Source organism: Scomber scombrus, chromosome 12, assembly GCF_963691925.1.
Source record: "Scomber scombrus chromosome 12, fScoSco1.1, whole genome shotgun sequence".
NCBI lineage: Eukaryota > Metazoa > Chordata > Actinopteri > Scombriformes > Scombridae > Scomber > Scomber scombrus.
In genome coordinates, this window is record NC_084981.1 from 1121991 (window position 1) to 1141034 (window position 19044).

At 42.8% G+C, this 19044-nt stretch overlaps 1 protein-coding gene across 4 annotated transcripts in view; it reads left to right on the forward strand.

The window, feature by feature from the left end:
• Positions 1–19044, forward strand: part of zswim8 (zinc finger, SWIM-type containing 8) — a 43525-nt gene that overhangs the window by 13496 nt on the left and 10985 nt on the right. For 2 of the 4 annotated variants that reach the window (XM_062430189.1, XM_062430191.1), the window contains exons 3-20: positions 823–917; positions 1189–1361; positions 2877–2984; positions 3104–3185; positions 3290–3410; positions 5533–5734; positions 6696–6871; positions 7980–9294; positions 11782–11913; positions 12115–12294; positions 14059–14242; positions 15361–15459; positions 15621–15745; positions 16364–16667; positions 16823–16978; positions 17237–17459; positions 18011–18300; positions 18576–18799. In XM_062430189.1, the coding sequence (XP_062286173.1) occupies positions 823–917; positions 1189–1361; positions 2877–2984; positions 3104–3185; positions 3290–3410; positions 5533–5734; positions 6696–6871; positions 7980–9294; positions 11782–11913; positions 12115–12294; positions 14059–14242; positions 15361–15459; positions 15621–15745; positions 16364–16667; positions 16823–16978; positions 17237–17459; positions 18011–18300; positions 18576–18799 (4189 nt within the window). Of the gene's footprint in view, positions 1–822; positions 918–1188; positions 1362–2876; positions 2985–3103; positions 3186–3289; positions 3411–5532; positions 5735–6695; positions 6872–7979; positions 9295–11781; positions 11914–12114; positions 12295–14058; positions 14243–15350; positions 15460–15620; positions 15746–16363; positions 16668–16822; positions 16979–17236; positions 17460–18010; positions 18301–18575; positions 18800–19044 lie in introns of all 4 variants that reach the window. The other 2 variants (XM_062430188.1, XM_062430190.1) reach the window with 1 other exon arrangement.

Here is a 19044-nt window from a genome sequence, read left to right on the forward strand (position 1 = left end):
GAGTGATTTCTAGTGCAATGTGCACAAACCTGCCAACCTAGCCTAACCTAAACTAACCAACCAAATGCCAACACAGGAGGCAGTTACAATGGAGGGGGCTAGTCCATAAATAATATTCCCCAAGAGGCTAAAAGAAGCCACATTTGTTTCCTCAATATGAAGTGTAAAACTGACTCTAAATGCACTGGATGTTTATTACTTACAGAAAAGCAGTGTTTGTCTGTAAACAGCAACACTGAATACAGCATCTTTTAGGTCCCAATACTGCCACTGCTTCATTCCCTGACTGTTTTGAGCTTACCCTGCATATGACTGCTCCCTAAAACTGCTTTTTGTGTGCAAAAGAGCGGAACGTGGAGTTTTGGAGGGAGGGGGAGAAATATGGTTCTTACTACAGTGAGCACAGGGGTTTCAGGCTTTTCTCCACATTTCAGCACATAGATTGGTCCATTATTAAAAGTGCAGAAAGTGCAAACACCACCGATTTTATGTGTCTTTAGTCAGCAGCGATGCACATACACAACTTTCCACCATCTTAACTCAACTTTTATTTAGCTTATTTTACTTCTAGTATTTCATATGACATAATCTGCTGAAATGTCTTAAAGTAATATCATTCAGGTGTCAGTGAATGTATCCAGGATGTTGCAGAAACATCAGTATTGATGTTGTTTGTTGCTCACAGCTGCTGTGTGCTCAATTCTTTCCTTTGACTTTGTTAAATACCTACAGCAGCACACAGCAGCAGAAATACTAAGTCCGTCTTTGAATTGTGCCTTCTTTCTCTCGCCATCTGTAATCACCCTCCTCCTGCTGCTGCAGGTTGTATTCCTGCCTGGCTAATGGGAGTCCAGATGAATTCCAGCGTGGAGAGCAGCTGTATCGGATCAGAGCAGTCAAAGATCCTCTGCAGATTGGTGGGTTCAAGTTGTCACTTTTACTTTACATCGGCTCATAGAGACTCCTATTCTAACTGTATACAGTAGTTTATACCTTTTAAAAGGGGAACTAGTACATTACAAATACCTTAATAACCATATAATAGCTGCCTCTATCAGTAATATGATAAATACATTCAGTGAGTGGAATAAAGTACAGAAGGGTTTTGTTGTAGTTTTGTTTCTTTTGTTTCTTTGCTGTCTAATTTAATGTTTGTCCCTCTCTCTGTGATCCCCTCTCCTGCACCAGGTTTCCATCTCAGTGCTACAGTTGTGTCCAGTCAGTCTGGTCAGTCTAAAGGAGCCTACAATGTGGCGGTCATGTTTGATCGCTGCCGCATAACTTCCTGCAGCTGCACCTGCGGCGCTGGAGCCAAATGGTGTGCACATGTGGTGGCACTGTGCCTCTTCAGGATCCACAATGTGAGTTTGTGTCTAGATGAAGGAATGCTGTCACACTGAATCATCAATTATTTTGACTACAGGATGTATCAAGTACAACATCAGTGTCGTCAGATGAGGAGTCTATGAACTTATCAGTCAATGGACAAGAAATGAGTTGATAGTCCTGTTAAGTGAAAAGTACTAAATACTTCCCTGATGCAAGTTGTGTTGCTTTCACTGTACATTAGACTGGACAGGATTTCTGGATTGTCAGTCCGAAAAAACAAATAGAAATCCTTTTGGACAATTAGAATTTATGATGGACATTTGTTATTATTTAGAAACGTCTTTGTAATAGATAATCAATTATTTGAAAAATAATCCATAAAATAATGAACATGGAACAAAGTGCTGTATTGCAGTCATGGGGGGGAATGTTTCAGGCCTCTCTGACTGAAATTCTGATTGTGTCTGAGAATGTGAAAGACTGTGCACAGACCAGAGACACTGAATATGTTGTAGAGGGGTTAGATTGCTTTACTGTTTAAATGGAGTCAGTGGTTTAAAATGCTAAGATAGGTACAACATGCAACAATTCACAGTCTTCTGGGGTTTGAATAGTTGCTCAGTGTGTTATCATAGTCTACCTGTTGTTCTCTGTACTACCTCAGTCGTTTAATGTAGTAGTCATTTCTGACTGTAAAGATGATGTATATGTTGGTGCAGATAGTTGCTCTGTGTTTTGAGACTGTGAATGTTTCAAAAAATCTGAATCTTTCATAATATTCGTTTCGATGTCTCATTATGGGATGCATGCTTCGCTGCAGACCTCAGAAGCATTAATGTCATTGCGCCAATCCTGATTGGCTGGTGAACGTGTTCGTCCACACCAGGTAGTGCCACCTACCTAAAATAGCTGCTGCGGATTCAAACACCTCTTCTCACACCTCAGCTTAACTGTCCACAGACGGATCTTATTTAGCTTCAGTCGTCACCACTCTCACTTTTGTCCGTTTCTATATGCTGGACGTCTCCGCCCCGTGTGTAGCATGCGCTGTCCTGGAGTCCTAACTGGAACAGAGCGGCTCTTTCTGTGGGTTGGTGGACGCTAGATAAGCTTTTCTGGCAATACGGGAGCTACCACATCCCATAGTGAGACATCGAAACAAATATTATGAAAGAGAACTTCAGGTTATTTACATAAACCCAGTTCTCTGAGTAATATGAGTGAGATGTCTCACCAGACAACCCTTCTTGCTTGGGTGAGTGAGAAGAGGTGCTTATCTTGAATGAGACTGTCGTCTGCAGCAGCTATTTAAGGTAGGTGGCACTACCTGGAATCAGGATTGGCGCAATGAGATTAATGCTTCTGAGGTCTGCAGCGAGGCGTGCATCCCATAGTTAGACATCTCACTCATATTACTCAGAGAACCGGGGTTATGTAAATAACCTAGAGTTTTCAGCTTTAGATTTTGGGAATGCTTCATACTTCAAATATTAACTGAATTTTGAGTTTTTCAGGTGTACTTACTGTGTGTTTGTGCATGTCTGCAGGCATCAGCAGTGTGTCTGCGTGCTCCAGTCTCTGAGTCTTTATCCAGGTTGCAGAGGGACCAGCTCCAAAAGTTCGCTCAGTACCTCATTAGTGAACTGCCTCAGCAGGTAACATCCTCACCCTGAACAACTTGTTCTTTTAATAAACTAAACTTCTGAACCAAATGCAGCTATCATTTCAATGATGTGCAAAGCGGCCTAGTATTCAATCAGTTGTGTGTGTCCAGATTCTACCCACAGCTCAGCGGCTGCTTGATGAGCTGCTGTCCTCTCAGTCTACTGCCATCAACACTGTGTGTGGAGCTCCAGGTATAGTAGCACTATTGAAAGCATTGTATGTTCCCAACCTACAGCATATAAGCAAACCTGATGTAAAAATACACTGTAAACTGTGTGTGTGTGTGTGTGTTTAGACCCCACTGCTGGCCCTTCAGCCTCTGACCAGAGCACCTGGTATTTGGATGAGTCAACCCTCAGCGATAACATCAAAAAGACATTGCACAAGTTCTGTGGGCCTTCACCTGTCGTCTTCAGGTAATCACATACTGACCCTCAACACATATCTTAAAGGCTTTAGGAATATTGTAATCTTCAGGGATATGCCAGCATTAAACATTTCACTAGTAGATATGATGCCAATTTTACATGTCAGACCTGGACACAGTGAAAGCAATGCTGTAAAACCTGTTAAGAGGACCATGAAACATTTTCATAGAACTCAAGTCTGAATGGAATCACATCAGTACAAAGGACCAGGTTCTGCTAGGAAATAACTACTTTTTTTTTTTACCATGATGGTAGGTAAACAGCCACTCTTGAAGACATGTAACCATAAAAAAAAACCATTGAACCATTGATGTTGGTCAGTATGTTACACATAAAAAATTGTATTTTCATATATGCAGAAAACTGTAAGATGCTTCCAAATGAATGCAGTTAACTTTAAAATTGAAAAGCTGCATACTCTCACGCACAGTGACCTTAAAGATAATTTATCTTAACTGCCTGTTATGTTTCATATTGCATTTCAGTGGTCACCAGTGAATGGTTAGGCACACAGTGTACAGGCTGTATTCAGACCAAATCAGCCAATGTGGTGCACCGCAGCAGGGTTAAGTGGTGGTGTGGGATGGGCGTGTATATTTGTAACCACCATGAAACAATCAGAAATAATGTAATGCCCACCTCTTCATAGTAACGTCTTTGTCCCCCCTCGTGGCAGGGTTTTACAGCTCAGATGAGTCTGATTGCTGGCTGTGATTGGCCACCGAAGCATGACATTGGGTTGTGTTTCTACAAAAGTTGATTCTGGTTCAACTTTCTAGCTGCAGGCAAGACACTAACCCCACTCAAATTAATGGGAGAACTGGCATTTTTGCCTTAACGCCTGAGTTGATATGATGTGGTGTTTTACAGCAGTCTGCGTTGCATTGGGATCACTAACAGTAACTAGAGTGGCTGCGATCAGCTCCAGCATCCACGCCGGAACGCAACCACACCCTGTGGGATCAAGCTTTAACTTTAACAGTGCCTCCTATTCTATTCATTAAATCCAGAATCAGTTCTGAATTGAATAAGACCAAGAATGTGAATCGAATCTTATCATGAGATTCCCATCCCTATTAATAGTGTTGCACTTGGTTGTTCATATAAAAACTGAGAGAAATACTCATGTCAAGAATGAAAAAGGGAACAAGTTGAAACCCTGCTTACTTTCTTACCTCCACACAGCTGGCCAATCACTGGAGGAAGTGGGTTTCCAAGGCTCTAAAGGTGTTTGAGGAATACTTGTTATCTCAGTTTACATGTTGCTGTTTTGTGCTGTCCAAGATGAACATTGATGATAAGAGAAACATGTTGAAATCCTGGGACATCAAACTGTGGTCCTACATCACACTGTGAGTCACATCTACCTCCAGCTGATTTGGAGCTTAGGAAACCAAAGACTGACTGCAGCAAAATTCGGTGTTAGAAATGAATGTTAGACTGTTAGAACAATCTGTCTGCTGCTACAACCCACATCTACAAACAAACCAATCAGAATATGACATGAAATGACACCCAATACACTGTCTGGCCCGATATTTCATAAGCACCATTTAAAGAAAAGATCTTTGGGAAAAAACATACAACCACACACACCACAAACCAAAATTATTCAAGCGGAATGAAAAGGAGGTTTGTCGGACTGAGACAAAGGAGAAAATGCTCCTAGCTTTGCTGTATCGGAGTAGCCCTGGTGGAGAATATGGGCTGATGATGTGTCTGTGTTCTTATATATTTGACTCTGTTCACATTAGTGCTGCGAGTCATCAGACATTCATCCTACAAACTGACAGCCTTAAAGTGACATCATACATTCTGACACAGATTGCCACCAAGATTTTTTATAATCCATTTTGCACAGTGTGACATACACAATAGTTGTTGTTGCACAATCTAAAAGTGACTGTACTGTACTGTAGTGAAAGTACTGTCTGCTTTACAGGTACCCAGTGTAGCTTACACCTGTGTGCAACAGAGCTCCAGTGTTGTCCACGCACTATTACAAATACAAGAAATAGCTCAACCTTTCCTTCAGTTTCCTCCTGACTGATGTAGCTCAGTGTTACTCCACTAACTCCAGTGTGTGTGTTTGTGTGTGTGTGATCCCCAGTGATGTAAACTCCATGTACCTATCGTCCACGGAGCCGCCAGCTGCTGCAGAGTGGGCGTGTCTGCTGCGACCTTTGAGAGGCCGGGAGCCAGAGGGAATCTGGAACCTTCTGTCCATCGTCAGGGAGATGTTCAAGAGACGAGACAGCAACGCTGCCCCGCTGCTGGAGATCCTCACTGAGCAGTGCCTCACTTATGAACAGGTATATTTTTCCTTTCTCCCTCTTCTTCTTGTCCCTTTCTCTCTCTCTCTATCCCTCAACCCCAACCGGTTAAGGCAGACGATCGCCCACTTAGCGTCTGGTTCTGCCTGAGGTTTCTTCATGTTAAAAGGGAGTTTTTCCTTACTTTCCTTACTTAAATTAAAGAGTACAGTCTAGCCAGCACTATGTGTAAAGTGCCTTGAGACAACTTTTGTTGTGACTTGGTGCTATATATAAAGATTGATTGATTAAAATGACATTCAGGACTTTTCCTTACTGACTTTGCCGACCACCATCTTTTTGCTGCATTCATGTTATAGCAGTGCCCCTATATTAAGGTTTTTTTTGTGATTATTGTAGCCCAAAATTACAGAATTTACTGTAAGAATTTTGCTTCTTTTAGATAAATGAAGGTAATGCCTGAAGATTTCAAAACCGTTAGGCTGAAATTGCAAATTACAAGACATAATGATAACTAAGAACTTTTTGTCCTTGATCCTGATATGAGTTCTTTAATTTTATGTATTAGTGAAATACCAGCCATTTACTTTTATTATATCTTTGTTTATTTTTCCTTAAATATTCATGAGGCAGCATATAGTGCATACATTCCTTTGGCTGAACTATTTAAAATGAGTAAAGCTGTTTGAGTATGTTTGACATCTGAATAGCACTGCATTATGAAAATATGAACTACATTATGATGTAGATTACTAAAGTGCTGTGTATTGTTTCCATGGAGATATGCATGTTGATGTGGCTCTGTTGTGGCAGTTTTGTGTTAGTGATTAGTTTTTTCTCTCTCTCACTCACACACACACACACACACACACACACACACACACACACACACACACACACACACACACACACACACACACACACACACACACACACACACACACACACACACACACAAACTGACCTCCTTGTGATGTGTGATCTCTCTGTATGTTTTTAGATCATCAGCTGGTGGTACAGCGTTCGGACGTCAGCATCCCACAGCAGTGCCAGTGGCCACACCGGGCGGGGCAATGGCCAATCAGAGGTGGCAGCACACGCCTGTGCCAGTATGTGTGATGAGATGGTAGTGCTGTGGAGGCTGGCAGTGCTGGACCCCAGTATGAGCCCCTGCAGGTCAGACACTGCTCCCTGCTTTTCAAATTGTCATAGAATTTGGTCATAAAATGTACAGTAATGAAAGTTATGTAACATCAGCACATTTATCACTGAATGATTTCATTAGACAATATATTTAAGATTAGGGCTGCACAATTAATCAAATTTTTATCTCGATTTTGGCTTCCCACGATCAAATTAATGTGATCGAGCGATATTTCAAATGCGTCCTCTGTCCATAGAGCGCTCCGCATCAAAGCATTTTTTCCACTGCAAAGCAAATCAAGCGCTCCTTAGACCACTGTCCGATGAATTGTCTGCATGAGCCAATCAGAGCTGAAGCAGCCTGAAGTTTCTTGTATACAGTCTTAAAGAGTGACGTGTGAAAAATACATCAGCAGTGGGTGAGGAGCCTTTCCTTTGAAGTGGATAATCATGCTTTTTGGAAATATTTCGGTTTTAAGGCAAAGAGTGCTGGTGAGTTGTGTCAGCACCACAAAGCAACACAACTAACTTATTCAACCACCTGACGCGATTGGTCTAATAAGCAGCAACACGGATCTATCAGGACGCTTTGCTCTCACACGCGCTGCATTGATAGTAACACTCACACACTCACACACACACGCAGTCACTCTCTACTGCGCGCTCTTGCTCGATCGCTCCAGATTCCGGGAGATTGGATCTTATTGCCGGGTGTCAGGGAGCCGCTCATAGACATAATATACGCTCATAGACATATATATGGAGCCTCTATCAATATGCGGGAGACTCCCGGAACTTCCGGGAGAGTTAGGATGTCTGAAATAAATTATTATAAAAATTATTATTACCACTTTATTTTGATGTAAAGATTTGCATATTAAGGAGCATAAGGAGCAATATGGATGTGAAAGCAATAAATATATTTTTTGTCATTAAAATCAATGAATAATTGTGATATTAATCGGGATCTCAATATTGATCAAAATAATCGTGATTATCATTTTGCCATAATCGTGCAGCCCTACTTAAGATTAGAGCTGCAACTAACAAATGTGTTGATTATTATGACCAATTTGTGTATTAAGTAAACATTAGGCAGGGAGTGAAGTTAAAGATACAGACTGTCTATACTCTCTTCCAGGCGTCTGGAACTGGCAGGCCAGCTGAAACAGTGGCACCTTAAAGTTATAGAGATAGTGAAGCGGGGACAACACCGCAAGTCTCTGGACAAGCTCTTCCAGGGCTTCAAGCCTGCTGTGGAGTCCTGCTATTTCAACTGGGAGGTGGCATACCCACTGGAAGGCATCACCTACTGCAGTGCTGATAAGAAGAGTGCCACTTTCTGCTGGTCCAGGGCAGTGCAGAACCAGAGAGGAATGAAAGCTGCTGCAGCAGGTGGAGGAGAGCCTTCTGAAGGAGGGGGGGGCTGCAGAGTTGAAGGTGGAGCTGCTGGAGATTTTAAAGGAAGAGGAAGTGGTCACTCACCCCAGCAGGAGATGGCAGTGCGACCTAAAGAGACCATTTTGAGCAAGAGGAAGGGTTTGTCAGTGACTGGAGGGGGAGGGATGCTTGTCCGTCTGGGAGGGAGTGTCTCTTTGGCTCTAGAAGACGGAGGAGGGAAATGCATGTACAAAGGACCAGGCTCCTCTTCTGGAGGGAAGCTGAAAGTTACACAGGGAAGTGGCAAGGGTGCGTCTGTTGGAGGTCCTGGTGGAAGTGGAGGGTTAGGAGGGGGTAAGCATGCTAGCACCAAGCGGAGAACCAGCAGTGAGGACAGCTCTCTGGAGCCGGACCTGGCTGAGCTCAGCCTGGACGACGGGTGCAGTTTGGCTTTGGGAGCTGAGGCCAGCAACACTTTTGAGTTTCTCCCTCCACCACCCGAGATGCTGCCCTCCCCAAGTCCACTGCTCCGTGACTCCCGCAAGTACAGCGGCAGCAGCGGAGGGAGTAAGATGTTTGACAGCAAACGTGTCAGCCATGCCTCGCCTGCACTTCCTGCTGCAGAGCCTGCTCCACCCTCCTTCCCTTCCAAAGAGGCAGTGGTGGTTGTTACAGATGGGCCCAGTGCTGCAGAGAAGGAGGCAGAGCTGGAGGTGGTGCCTGTCCAGAACAAAGATGAAGATGTAGACTCAGCTGGCAGTAACCAGCCTTCCACCTCCAACGCTGTGGCCAGATCAGGTAACAGTCCCGCCTCTACCAAGCCACCGCGGGTCCGCAAGGAGGTGCCGTCTACTGGGGGTGGGCCAGCACCTGCAGGTGCAGCAGCTAACCAAGGAGTAGAGGCAGCAGGTGGAGCTGCAGGAGGAGAAGCTGTGGGTGAGGATGACTATCAGGCCTACTACCTGAGTGCTGCCTCAGAGGACGGAGCAGACAGACAACTGGCTGACAACCACCAGGAGGAGGAACCAGACATCTTTGCAGGGATCAAACCGCTGGAGCAGGAGGGACGCATGGAGGTGAGGCACAGCTCATGTACATTATAAACCTTCCAATCTCTATTTTTATTATTATTAACCAATCTCAGGTGCGCTAAACCAACAATAAATTAATCTACCAACTAGTATGTGTGTGTGTATCACAGCCTGATGTATCTTCCTTCTCCGTGCCATAGAGCTCCATTGTTGTCCAATAACTGTTAAATGACATCAATGAGCCACTCTGTTGCACTGGGTCACATGTTCCTTCATTACCATAAACACACTCTAGTTTATTTTGAATCAATCACACACACTGTCCAGCTGCCAGGAATACTCACTAGAACACATATGTCTTTCAAACTAAAAGGGCATCCTGAAGGCATATTTTTTATCATGACTGAAAAAAATTAAATTGTTTAGAGTTACTATTAATTTACACTGCAAAAACGTACAAACTCCCCACAAAGTGCTTCTTTCGTTGTTGTCATCATGCCACACCCTCGTGCATTAGGGCCATGCACAATAAGTTCAGTTTTGTCTGAGGTCAGTAGCAGAAAGTTGTCATTCAGACCTTTATGTCTTTAAGGCATGCTAGGAATTTAGTAACTTTAGCAGTAACTGATTGGATTCATCTGTATTTCATTGATAGATATATAATTGGGTATCAACTGCATAACAATGAAAATGTGTGTGTTTCTGATTAATATTACCTAAAGGAAGCAAGTATAAGGTGAATAGTATCGGTTCAAGCACCGAACCAAAAATGTACAACAACCCTAACCCTCAAAGTGCCTCTTTCTTTGTTGTCATGGTGCCAGTCCCTCGTGCAAATAGACTGTTCCATCACTAGACACTAGCCCCTTTGACTGCTGCACACCTAAACTCTGCACAGAAGTTATGACAGTGGGCATTCTAAAAGAAAAACAAGAGGAAAAGTGCTGCCTGCTGCCCCTGAAACAACAAGCAGGACCACAATTACTGAGTCACTTGTTAGATGACTAGAACACTGACTGCCTCTCTCCTTCACCCTCATGAAAATATAGAAAGATCGCAATTACATAATAAGAAGGAATACTGAGCCAGAAGCAACTATAATAAAAGAAAGTTATCATTTCAGGACAGAAAAAGAAGGAGGAATGTGCAGCAAAATGGAACGTGGATTAAGTATTCAGATCCTTAAAGTAGCAACACTGACATACAGAAATACTCTATTACAAGCTTTATGTTTTAAACTTATCCTCCACTTCTTATCAGGATGATTCAATCCCATCTGTTTCAGAGGGGAACACTACTTGTTCAAGATTCAAGAGCTTCAGTGCTTCATTTGTCACATGCCCAGCAACACTTGAAAGCAGTGACGTTTGGCTTCTTTGATCTCAATTCCCAATTAAAATATAAATTCATATCTTTTCAATTGTAAAAAAGGAGAAAGATAAGAAAGGGGAGTGAGTATGCAAGTGCAGTGTTGCACATAAGTGACAAATAATTCTGTTCAAAATATCAATACTATTATTGACCAGAGAGGGAGACAGTGTGTATGTGTTATGTATATCTAATAGGGTGAATATATATTAGTGCAGTGCCTGTTTGGCGCTACTTCAGCACAAAATGAATACAGTTGATGTGAGGTGCATGAGTACATACACCAACAACATGAAAGAAACTAACATTCTATAATACACTACAGTCACTGTGTTGCACTGCCAGAACATGGGTGTTCATTCTTGATTAAAAGTTCTGTTTTCACTGTCTTATCTAAAATGAGCTCCAACTGAAAAAAGGCTTTAAGTAAATGTAAGTACATTTTTTATTAATGTCAATGTAAATGTTAAATGCACAACTAGTGTAGGATTAATGGTGTTATTGAAGTAAAACATCAGAATAATTCCTCTAACACTGCCAATAAAACCTTGTCAAATAAGTCAAAAGGTGAGAATAAGACATGATAGAGGCCCCATGTCAGATTGTGCCAAGAGCCGACAGTAGCTAAACCTGCCCCTGTGTATAGATTTGATGAAAAAAACATATCTTCAAGGTGTAGTTTGTCAGAGGTGCTTTAGGAGGCAGCAAATGAGACTGTAGAAAGTTCTGACCCCAGGCCTGCACACAATGTGAGGATTAAATCCGATGCAGAGCTTATTTAGGTCACAAACAACATACTGCCAGTCAGAAAACATCTTATTTATGTTGACATTTCTCCTCCATATAAATGGTTTAGTTCTATCTCTACCTGTCTCTACTGTTAGGGGGGGGGGCTAAAATATCATTTTAAGTGATAGGAACAATGTCCAAAACTACAAAATTAAGATAAATCATTCAGTGAGCTGACAAGTTTGTCAAAGTAAACAGTATGAGAGTCTCTAATAGTACTCATAAGAATAACTAAGCCATCTTTGACCAGCTGTGTTCTCAGCTAACATTGGACAGAGATACCCATAGGCAGAACACACAGGTAAAAAGCCTAATAGCCTTCTTTCTGACCTGAATAGTGTGTGTGTGTGTGTGTGTGTGTGTGTGTGTGTTCAGGTGCTGTTTGCGTGTGCTGAGGCCCTCCATGCTCATGGCTACAGTAATGAGGCGTGCCGGCTGGCTGTGGAGCTGGCTAGAGACCTGTTAGCCAACCCTCCAGACCTGAAAGTGGAGCAACCACAGACCAAGGTAGATCCAGTTAGAGGCCACAGCAGCCTGGAACACATTCTCCTCTGTCTGGTGACTTGTCTTCTCTCCTTCTGTTCTCTCCTTCTAATATCTGCATCATATTGGAATCAGAGCTTCGGGCAAATTCATAACTGGGAAAAGTGTGAATCTGCTTTTGTTTCATGTCCTGACTGCATTTTCTTCCTTGGTTGTTGGATTCAGGGTAAGAAGAGTAAAGTGTCAACCAGCCGTCAGACGCAGGTAGCCACTAATACGCTGTCAAAAGCCGCCTTCCTCCTCACTGTGCTCAGTGAAAGACTGGAGCTCCACAACCTGGCTTTCAGCACCGGCATGTTCTCCCTGGAACTCCAGAGACCACCGGCATCCACCAAAGCTCTGGAGGTCGGTCTCTCTCTCTCTCTCTCTCTCTCTCTCTCTCTCTCTCTCTCTCTCTCTCTCTCTCTCTCTCTCTCTCTCTCTCTCTCTCTCTCTCTCTCTTACACACAAATACAATGTATTTTAGCTTTTTGAATAGTATTTTACTGTATACATACACCTATACTTAATAATAGTCATTACAAGTTACAAAGTGCTTAACATAAGGCAACAAATTTCGAGCAGGTAATAAATATATATTCAAGGATTTTTATTGTTGTTCCAGCCATGTAGATACATGAAAGAGAATGAAATACTATACTCAGGTCCTGGTGATTGTAGTAAAAATGTATATATAAATATCTATAAGAACATTTATAATAATACAAGTTATTTAAAAAGACCTTTTAACATGCCCCCATTGAAAACAAAGGAAGGTAAAAACTATCCTACACCTGCAAGAAAAATAAAGTTTAAAGAACAAAAAGACTTCAGAGATTGAATCAGGATGAAGATATGTTCAAAAAGACATGTAAATATAATAATGCATACATTTCTAGTGTTTTCACTGCTGTGTGTGAGCAGATAATGTTCTGCTGTTCCCACAGTAAAGAACATCTATAGCTCATGTAGCTGGAGCAGCTCTTCTCAGCTAAACACTGGGATAGTTTCATACTTTATCTAATGATGTGTGAGTAGCATCTTATGCAGCTCTAGTTAAGAGGCCGTTCAATTTAATTATAACCTTACACTAAACCAATCAGAGTGTCATCTCCCATTCCCTTTAATATCCATCAGCGCTGTCACTTTGGCAGATTGCTATTATAACAGCACATTTACCCAGCAATGCATTTCAATAATAAAACATTACTTTTGCTGAAAAGAAAGTTGGCTGATGAGCTGCTAACCTCACATTTAATTCATATAAAGGAAGAATATGAAGTTATAACCAACCAGTCTGATGAGTGTAGAGGTGTGAGTGGTTATACTGCAGCAGCCTGGTGTCATCAGCTGATCTAATAAACAGTGAGTGGCTGTGCGTGATGGCACTGTGCTCTGTGCAGCATCTCAGAGGCTGCAGACTTTCATAGTTTGTTAGGACTGTCCGCAGCGGCACTCTCCATTTTTTACAATTAATTAAATCTGATAAATATTATGACTAACTAATATGACATGTAATTTTTAAAATGTTGATGTACATCATAATACGAATTGACATTGTGGTCCTTTTATATGTAATGTTTTGCATGTTTGTGTGCTGCTGCGCGTCCGTGTGTGCGTAACAGGCACAGTGTCTGCGCAGCACACCCGCCTATATAGGAGCATATTGGACTCTTGATGATGCGCCCCTTAAATAACAATGAAATATGCGCCATTCTCATTTTGAGACCAACACGCCCATAGGTGCACAGACTGATGCAAGTGCATTTGCTATTTAGACAACGAGGGCGCAGGGCGAGAAAATGACAACTGCGCCAGGGGAAACTAACAAAGACACATGCGCCAAGCCCGCCATCCACTGTGCGCCGACCGCAAGATGGGGCCCAGTGTGTTGATGCAGTGGAGGTGCCAAACAACACAGGGTCACCCGGGAAGAAAAGCTGAACCTGTTTCAGCCATATTGCATTATTTTAATGCAGGGTTGTTTCTCGTCTGAATGCAGTCAAATAGTGTCTGCCAGTTATTTAAATGGATGAAATAAATGAAGCCTTCTTGTTCCTGTATGAACTCTGTGTTGGATATGTAAAATGTGTGCCACATGTACTGACTATGTGTGTGTGGGTCAACCAGGTGAAACTGGCCTACCAGGAGTCAGAGGTGGTGGCTCTGCTGAAGAAGATTCCTCTGGGCCTGGTGGAGATGTCGGCAATCAGAGAGAGAGCTGAGCAACTCAGGGATGGAAACTTCTGTGATTACAGACCTGTGCTGCCTCTCATGTTGGCCAGCTTTATCTTTGATGTGCTGTGCACCCCAGGTAAGCACCAAATATTGTTTGATTGTTGGAGTTCAACTAGACTTTAGATGTCAGTGTAAAGATTGTACTTTCTTAAATATGTAGTTTAATCTGACCCCCTCTATGTGGTTGAAGAGAGAAAGTCACTTGGAGTCACTGTGCCAATTAGCATTTCAACTTTTCTGACAGTCGACTGATGTTGAAGGCTTTGAGTTACACCACACTTTAGAAACCAAGTATTGAACTTGTTGGGTTGTTAAGAGATTATATCTAAAGGGACTACGGGTGGAAAATAGCAACTTGCTAAAACCCGGTGCAATGCATCTCTCCTTGTTTTATACATTTAAAGTTTTATTGCGCACTGTCCCTGTTCAAATAAAAATAAAAATGAAATGAACAAATATTCAGTTTATAATAATAAACATTTAAGCACCACTGACGAGGGACTTTGACTGTGTGATACGTCCAGCTTCAATATCTGATCTGTCATTTGATTGCAACATTTCATTTCTCGCTCTCCTCTGGGATACGCAGTATGAAATAACGTTGTCTCTTGAATAGGAACTGTTAAGGGCTTTGTAGGTGAGGAGAAAGATTTTAAAATCTGTTCTGGATTTTACAGGGAGCCTTTGCAGAGAAGCTAAAATTAGACATATATGATCTATTTTTCTATTTTCTGTCCGTACATATGTGCCTGCATTCTGGACCAGCTGGAGAGTCTTTAGAGACTAGTTTTTAAATATAACTCCTAGGTTCCTTACAGTGGTGCTGGAGGCCAAATAGTGCCATCCAGAGTAGTTAGGTCATTAGATAATGTGTTTCTAAGGTGTTTGGGGCCTCTTTATGTCCTTAAAGCATGCTTAGAGTTTAGTTTACTGATTGAATGCATCTAGATTTATTGATAGATATATAATTGGGTATGATCTGCATCGTGTTTCAGAATAATATTACCTAAAGTAAGCATGTATAAGGTGAATAGTATTGGTCAGCAGTATACTGCCTGCATAATTTTGAGGAAGTTAGCAACTCAGAACGAGAAAGTGACAGGGCTGTTTTATTAAGACCTGAATGAAGACTGTTTCAAATGGGAACTTCAAGAATTAACATTTCTTTTACTTTTCTCCATATTGTTTGTGCAGTTGTCTCTCCAACGGGCTCCCGTCCACCCAGCCGCAACCGCAACAACGAGATGCCCGGAGATGAGGAGCTGGGCTTTGAAGCTGCTGTCGCTGCACTTGGTAAAATCATTTGTCTCCTGTTCCTTAGTTTCTGTCTGTCACTCTTTCTGTTTCTCAATATGGTTTATCTCTCCTCACTACTTCCTTCACCTTAGTTTTTCTCCCCTGCCACTTCCTACTATAATCCTTGCTGTTGTCTCCGTCCTCTTGTGTGTCTGCAGGTATGAAGACAACAGTAAGTGAGGCAGAGCATCCTCTGCTGTGTGAAGGAACCAGAAGGGTGAAAGGAGACCTGGCTCTGGCTCTCATGATCACTTATAAAGATGACCAAAGCAAGCTCAAGAAGGTAAACATCACTAGTGTAACCATTCTTACTATTTGATAAGGAAGTGGCAACTACATTTCATCTCATGTATGAGTGTTCTTTCAATCCTGGCAGGTAAACAAACTATTTCTGCAGTAAAACAATGGTGTCCTGTGGCTCCACTGCTTTTAAAAATGGGATAAGTAGAAGGCTGATGCTGGAGGAGAGTGCACTGTCTAATGTTTTAGTATTAACCCATTAATGACAGGTACATTCTGAAATTGTACTTGCTTTACTGCTTGACGGCCTGTTACTCCACAGCCTGAGATTGTGTGGCCTGGTTAAGTTAACATAGGTGGGTGTTTCTACACTCGATGATGTCACAGCCAAGCAGGATTCCTCAATGGTTCCACTGGATCTCATACAGTAGTTTGGTTATGTCACTGTTGCATACCTACACAATATATGCAAAGTGGCTCAATAATATATCTGTATCTAAATCACTCGTCAGATACTCTAAAGATTTGTTTCAAAAGGGTGGCCAAAAATTAAACCTGGACATTGGAGTTTAAGAACTGAAGTTTTTCTTCTCCTTGTCTTCGTGTTCATCCCCCTTTCTCCCTCCCCGTTTTCTCTCTCTCCTCCTCTCCCCATATTCAGATTCTGGATAAGTTGTTGGACAGGGAGAGTCAGACCCACAAGCCTCAGACTCTCAGCTCCTTCTACTCCAGCAAGCCAGCAGCTGGCAGCCAGCGCAGCCCGTCCAAACACATCACTGCTGCCCACACAGGAGGGGTCTCCAAACACGCCCCCTCATCTTCCTCTGCAGCCACTGTGGCAGCCTCTTCCTCCAGCTCTTCCTCTGCTGTGACAATGGCTGGTGAAGAGGTGGCACACCAGTCTGAACTGAACCCAGTGCAGAACAGCACAGCAGGGGAGAGCACTGCTGAGACCAGGGAGCACGGTGAGAACCTCCCACTCACTGCAGCAGTCACTCAGAAATAATTTATATACAGTAGATAAGCACTCTATGGCAACACAGAATCCTTTGACAGAGAACCTAAAATATTGTTCATCCTGCTGTGCTGATAGAAATGTGACATTTTGGTTCTCCTGCAGTATCAGAGGCCCCTGCTTCATCAAATGACCAGCAGAACGAATCAGCTCCATTTAAGCTGGAGGCCACAGTGCCCAGCCGGCTGGCACTGGGAGCACGCTGTGGATACAACCAGCGCTGCTGGGGTTCACCTGTTCGACAGAAGAAGAAACATACAGGTAAACATAGCAGGAAATGATGTGTACATTTTTATTGATCTGTCTGGTAGAGTGTAATAGAAAACACAGAATTTACACTGCCACTGTATCCACCTTTACAGAGAGTCAGCTTTGCATTTATCCCCACTATCAGACAGTCATTATAAGGGGTAATTATAGTGGTATTTTTAATAGGATCCAGTAGAATAATAGGATAAAATGTATCAGCTTCATCAAAATGAGAGTGAAGTGACACATGATGTGGTGATGTTTGGACAGGCATGGCGAGCATCGACAGCAGTGCTCCAGAGACCACCTCAGACAGTTCCCCCACACTCAGTCGACGGCCGCTCCGAGGGGGCTGGGCAGCAGCATCCTGGGGACGGGGCCAGGACAGTGACAGCATTAGCAGTTCATCGTCTGATTCTCTGGGCTCCTCCTCCTCTAGTGGTTCTCGCAGGGCAGGGGGCGGGGCCAGGGCCAAGAGCACCGACACCAGCAGGTAAAAACACACACTTCCTCCTTATCAGGTCACTTAGACTTGTAAAAGTACACCAGCTGTGTTACTGGGATGACCAACAACTATAATAGATCGAATAAAAAAAACAAACATTTTGAGTTTTAAATAAAGTAAATAAAATCTGCTTGTGACTGGAATCTGCTAACTGCCAGCAGCCAGTGTCCATCAGCAGGTAGTTAAATAAAGGAAGCTGACATTAGGTTTATACTTAACACAAGGATTTCACCCAATGCTCCACTGCATACAACACTGATGTATTATCTTCTTGTGTTTATATGATAATAGTTAACATATATATAATAATATATAAATTATATAACACATGGTTCAGATTCAGCATGTACATGCTTTATAGTTTTTAATATGACATTATATTTATGGTCTCATGGTGCCTCTAGTGGAGTTTCTGTGTACGAATTGTCAGACATGCAGACAAAAGTGGTTCAGAGGCATAAAAACCCCCCCACCAACAACATTTTATTTTAGTAACATCTCAGTTATGTGCTGACAGATGTGTGTTTTCCTGTGTCCAGGTACAAAGGCCGTCGTCCAGAGTGCCATGCCCCACACGTGCCCAACCAGCCATCGGAGGCAGCAGCTCATTTTTACTTTGAATTGGCCAAGACGGTGCTGATCAAAGCCGGAGGAAACTCCTCCACCTCCATTTTCACCCAGCCCTCAGCCAGCGGGGGCCACCAGGGGCCCCACAGAAATCTGCACCTGTGTGCCTTTGAGATCGGCCTGTATGCTCTCGGCCTCCACAACTTTGTCTCACCCAACTGGCTGTCCAGAACCTACTCCTCTCATGTATCCTGGATCACTGGTGAGGAGGAGTGTTTGTGTGTGGACATTTCGGTCGGCTTCAAAGAGGATATGACTTAGTTTTAAGGGGAAGGTTAGAATTGGGTATAGGATCATTTAAGGGTAATGGTTGGGTTTAGGCACGTAGTTGTGATGGTTAAGTGTGTGTGTGTTCGTGTTCGTGTTCGTGTTCAACAGAAACATGAAAAAGCCGATTTTCAAATATTTTCTTTCTTTTCTAACAGCTGCTCTCCTTCCTACCCTCAAATTATACTCTCTCTGCTCTTCTCTTCCCAGGCCAGGCTATGGAGATTGGCAGTGCTGCCCTTAACATTTTGGTGGAGTGTTGGGACGGTCACCTCACACCTCCTGAGGTGGCATCTCTGGCAGACAGAGCATCGCGGGCCAGGGACCCCAACATGGTTCGGGCAGCAGCAGAGCTGGCCCTGAGCTGCCTGCCTCATGCTCACGCTCTGAATCCTAATGAAATCCAGAGAGCCCTGGTGCAGTGCAAAGAACAGGTACTCTAGACCTAGATATACTGTTTTTTCTAGCCATGTTACCACCCTCCCAGTGAAGCTCCGCACTGTCAGTACATAACAAGCAGTTGGCGAGCAGCAATTGACCATACTGAATTTGGGGTCAAAGCAAAAAATGCAAATAACTCAAAATTTGGAGGTCTGACACTACTATTCAGTTTTGATAACTGAAATGTTTCCTATCCTAATGTGTGGTCATTTTCTTTGTCTTACGTTTTCTTTTCTTT